The following is a 4,018-nucleotide window of genomic DNA, read 5'->3' as shown; positions in this document are numbered from 1 at the left end:
TCACACTATAGTGCTGTTCACCTGTGGGGACCGTCTGGGAGACACAACCATTGAGCAGCACATTGAGAGAGAAGGGAAGGCCCTCCAGTGGCTTGTTGAGAAATGTGGGAACAGGTATCATGTCCTCAACAATGAGAACAGGGGTGATGACACTCAGGTCACTGAGCTGTTGGACAAGATGGAGGAGATGGTGGCAGGAAACAGAGGAGATGTGTTTTACCCTGAGATGGGTGGCAGTAGAGAAATGAACTGGAGTCCTGTAGAGGATCAGACGTCACTACTGCCTGTAAGAAGAGCTGGGAGCTACGACCTCCTCCCTCCAGACAGTGAGTATTGATTATTTACTGTACTGACAGCAGATAAATAACTAAGTTCATAATAATTGTAAATTCTCCTGAATGTTAAATGAGAGATGGTAGAAACAGAAGGGAAGACAATACACAACACAACTATACAGACACAGACAGAAATATTAATATACAAACGTGTCCGTAACAAGAACCAGTTCAATACTCATCATTTTATTATTCTATATGTTACATTTTTATTTCAAATAAATACATGTGTTACGTTTCTATAGCAAACACCTTTGTCCAAAGTCATGTACAGGGGTATTTGAACCTGTGATCCCTTAAGCTACAGTTAAATACTCTCAACCACTGAGTTATAGCTGTCTGTGTATTTACCAGTCTGTATAGTTATCTGTGTTTGTCAATGGATGTAAAAAGCTACGTAGTACTTGACCTTGTTTAGTTATTTGTATGTTGTTGTTGTGCAGTGAGTGGAGACAGCAGAGCTGAGAGAGACGATGATTCTGGTTGGAGATCTGAAACTGGATCACTGTGGAGCCTTGAGGGTAAGATGTCTGTCTGTCTGTCTGTCTGTCTGTCTGTCTGTCTATCTGCATGTCTGTCTGTCTGTCTGCCTGTCTGTCTGCCTCACTAGATACTTTACCTGCTTGCAGCCTACTTGTCTGTCTATTTTTCTGCATGTCTGTCCTTCAGTCAGTTGAATTTTCCATATGTGTTCCCTGAGTAGGAATCTAACCAGCTGTGTTTCTCTACAGAGAGGAGAGATGGTAGATCTGATCTCCTGTCCTTGAGGAGCTCTGGCTACGCCTCCCAGACCTCCTCACTTTCTCACCTCAGCTCAGGGAGTAACCCACACAGATCTCCACACAGCAGATTAACCCCTGAACCTGCACACAGCAGGGAACCACAAGGACCGGTACGTAGAATACTAGATGATCTGTTCAGGTACTTTCATACTTAATTATGAAGACTCAACTTCACAAAAGAGCTATGTAATTCAGAGTTTATTGGTTGTTTTATAACTAAGACATCACCACTGCCTGTAAGAAGAGCTGGGAGCTACGACCTCCTCCTCCAGACAGTGAGTATTGATTATTTACTGTACTGACAGCAGATAAATAACTGTAAATTAATAATAATTGTAAATTCTCCTGAATGTTGAATGAGAGATGGTAGAAACAGAAGGGAAGACAATACACAACACAACTAAACAGACACAGACAGAAATATTAATATACAAACGTGTCCGTAACAAGAACCAGTTCAATACTCATCATTTTATTATTCTATATGTTACATTTTTATTTCAAATAAATACATGTATTACGTTTCCATAGCAAACACCTTTGTCCAAAGTCATGTACAGGGGTATTTGAACCTGTGATCCCTTAAGCTACAGTCAAATACTCTCAACCACTGAGCTATAGCTGTCTGTGCATTTACCAGTCTGTATTGTTATCTGTGTTTGTCAATGGATGTAAAAAGCTACGTAATACTTGACCTTGTTTAGTTATTTGTATGTTGTTGTTGTGCAGTGAGTGGAGACAGCAGAGCTGAGAGAGATTATCATTCTGGTCGGAGATCTGAGACTGGATCACTGTGGAGCCTTGAGAGTAAGATGTCTGTCTGTCTGTCTATCTGCATGTCTGTCTGTCTGTCTGTCTGCCTGTCTGTCTGCCTCACTAGATACTTTTACTGCTTGCCTGCCTATTTGTATGTCAGTTTGCCTGTATGTCTGTCCTTCAGTCAGTTGAATATTCCATTCATGGTCCCTGAGTAGGAATCTAACCAGCCCAGTATCTGACCTTCTGTGTTTCTCTACAGAGAGGAGAGATGGTAGATCTGATCTCCTGTCTTTGAGGAGCTCTGGCTACGGCTCCCTGAGGTCCACACTTTCTCACCTCAGCTCAGGGAGTAACCCACACAGATCTCCACACACCAGATTAAACCCTGAACCTGCACACAGCAGGGAACCACAAGGACCGGTACGTAGACTACTAGATTATCTGTTCAGGTACTTTCATACTTAATTATGAAGACTCAACTTCACAAAAGAGCTATGTAATTCAGAGTTTATTGGTTGTTTTATAACTAAGACGTCACCACTGCCTGTAAGAAGAGCTGGGAGCTACGACCTCCTCCCTCCAGACAGTGAGTATTGATTATTTACTGTACTGACAGCAGATAAAAAACTGTAAGTTCATAATAATTGTAAATTCTCCTGAATGTTGAATGCGAGATGGTAGAAACAGAAGGGAAGACAATACACAACACAACTATACAGACACAGACAGAAATATAAACAAACGTGTCCGTAACAAGAACCAGTTCAATACTCATCATTTTAATATTCCATATGTTAAATTTTTATTTCAAATACATACATATGTATTAAATTTCTTTAGCAAACACTTTCATCCAAAGCCATGTACAGGGGTATTTGAACCTGTGATCCCTTGAGCTACAGTTAAATACTCAACCACTGAGCTATAGCTGTCTATGCATTTACCTGTATTGTTATCTGTGTTTGTCCATGGATGTAAAGTTCAAGTCTTTTATTGTCACATGCACAGAACATCACAAGGTTAGACTGGGCTCTGACATTCTTAGGACAAGACAACGCAAAGCAACCTGGCATAACATAACATACTGTTATATAACATAACAGTACTCAGAACATAGATTACATCTATGATAAGAAAAAATTTAATAAACCTCTTAAATATACAAAATATATACAATACAGTACCTCTAATACACATAATACCTATACTAACCTTATAAACCTATTATACTAACCTAAAGACAAGTGGGGTAACAATTAATGCAATATTGCTGATAGTGCAACCAGTAGCTGAAAGTGCAGTGTATCAATGCAGTGTTGAATGTAGCTGGAAACAGTGTCTGTGTATTTAAGATAAAAAGCTACGGTACATAATACTTGACCTTGTTTAGTTATTTGTATGTTGTTGTTGTGCAGTGAGTGGAGACAACAGAGCTGAGAGAGACGATGATTCTGAAGCTGGATCACCGCTGAGCCTTGAGAGTAAGATACCTGTCTGTCTGTCTGCCTCCCTGCCTCTAGATACTTTACCTGCTTGCCTGCCTTCTTGTATGTCTGTCAGTTTGACTGTATGTCTGTCCTTCAGTCAGTTGAATGTTCCATATCTGGTCCCCTGAGTAGGAATCTAACCAGCCCAGTATCTGACCTGCTGTGTTTCTCTACAGAGAGGAGAGATGGTATATCTGATCTCCTGTCTCTGGGGAGCTCTGGCTACGGCTCCCAGACCTCCATACTTTCTCACCTCAGCTCAGAGAGGACTGAGCATGCTCAGAAGGGCTCTGCAGAGGAGCAGCTGCACTCTGCAAGACTGGTGTTTGTGGAGCGAGTGACGATGCCTGTTCTGGATGATCTGCTGGACGGACTTCTGCAGGAGAGGGTGATCAACGATGCTGAGATGGAGGCAGTGAAGGTGGAGGCAGTGAGGAAGGACAGAGCACTGGTCACCATCGACATGGTCCTGAAGAAAGGATCTCTCTCATGTTTTGGGATGAAAACTATGTTGGCTAAATATGACCCTGCCTTATACACAACTCTTGGCTTCCAATAAAACATGCTGAGAACAGTGTCAGACCTAGGATGAGTGTATCAAAACAGTGTTTCAGCCTAGTAGGGAATACACTATGTACAGATATATTCATTTCAA

The 4,018-nt window shown here is 41.4% G+C and overlaps 1 protein-coding gene across 1 annotated transcript in view; it reads left to right on the top strand.

Annotated features, from left to right (window-relative positions):
- Positions 1-4,018, top strand: part of LOC136940341 (uncharacterized) — a 27,238-nt gene extending 23,220 nt beyond the window's left edge. Inside the window, exons 8-13 of the mRNA XM_067232448.1 lie at positions 272-326; positions 1,847-1,924; positions 2,136-2,296; positions 2,408-2,462; positions 3,292-3,357; positions 3,540-4,018. Of these exons, the coding sequence (XP_067088549.1) occupies positions 272-326; positions 1,847-1,924; positions 2,136-2,296; positions 2,408-2,462; positions 3,292-3,357; positions 3,540-3,922 (798 nt within the window). The 3' untranslated portion in view covers positions 3,923-4,018. The remainder of the gene's footprint in view (positions 1-271; positions 327-1,846; positions 1,925-2,135; positions 2,297-2,407; positions 2,463-3,291; positions 3,358-3,539) is intronic.

The sequence above is a fragment of the Osmerus mordax genome, chromosome 3 (genome assembly GCF_038355195.1).
Source record: "Osmerus mordax isolate fOsmMor3 chromosome 3, fOsmMor3.pri, whole genome shotgun sequence".
NCBI lineage: Eukaryota > Metazoa > Chordata > Actinopteri > Osmeriformes > Osmeridae > Osmerus > Osmerus mordax.
Note: the sequence above shows the minus strand (reverse complement) of the source record. Positions and strands in the feature narration are given on the sequence as shown.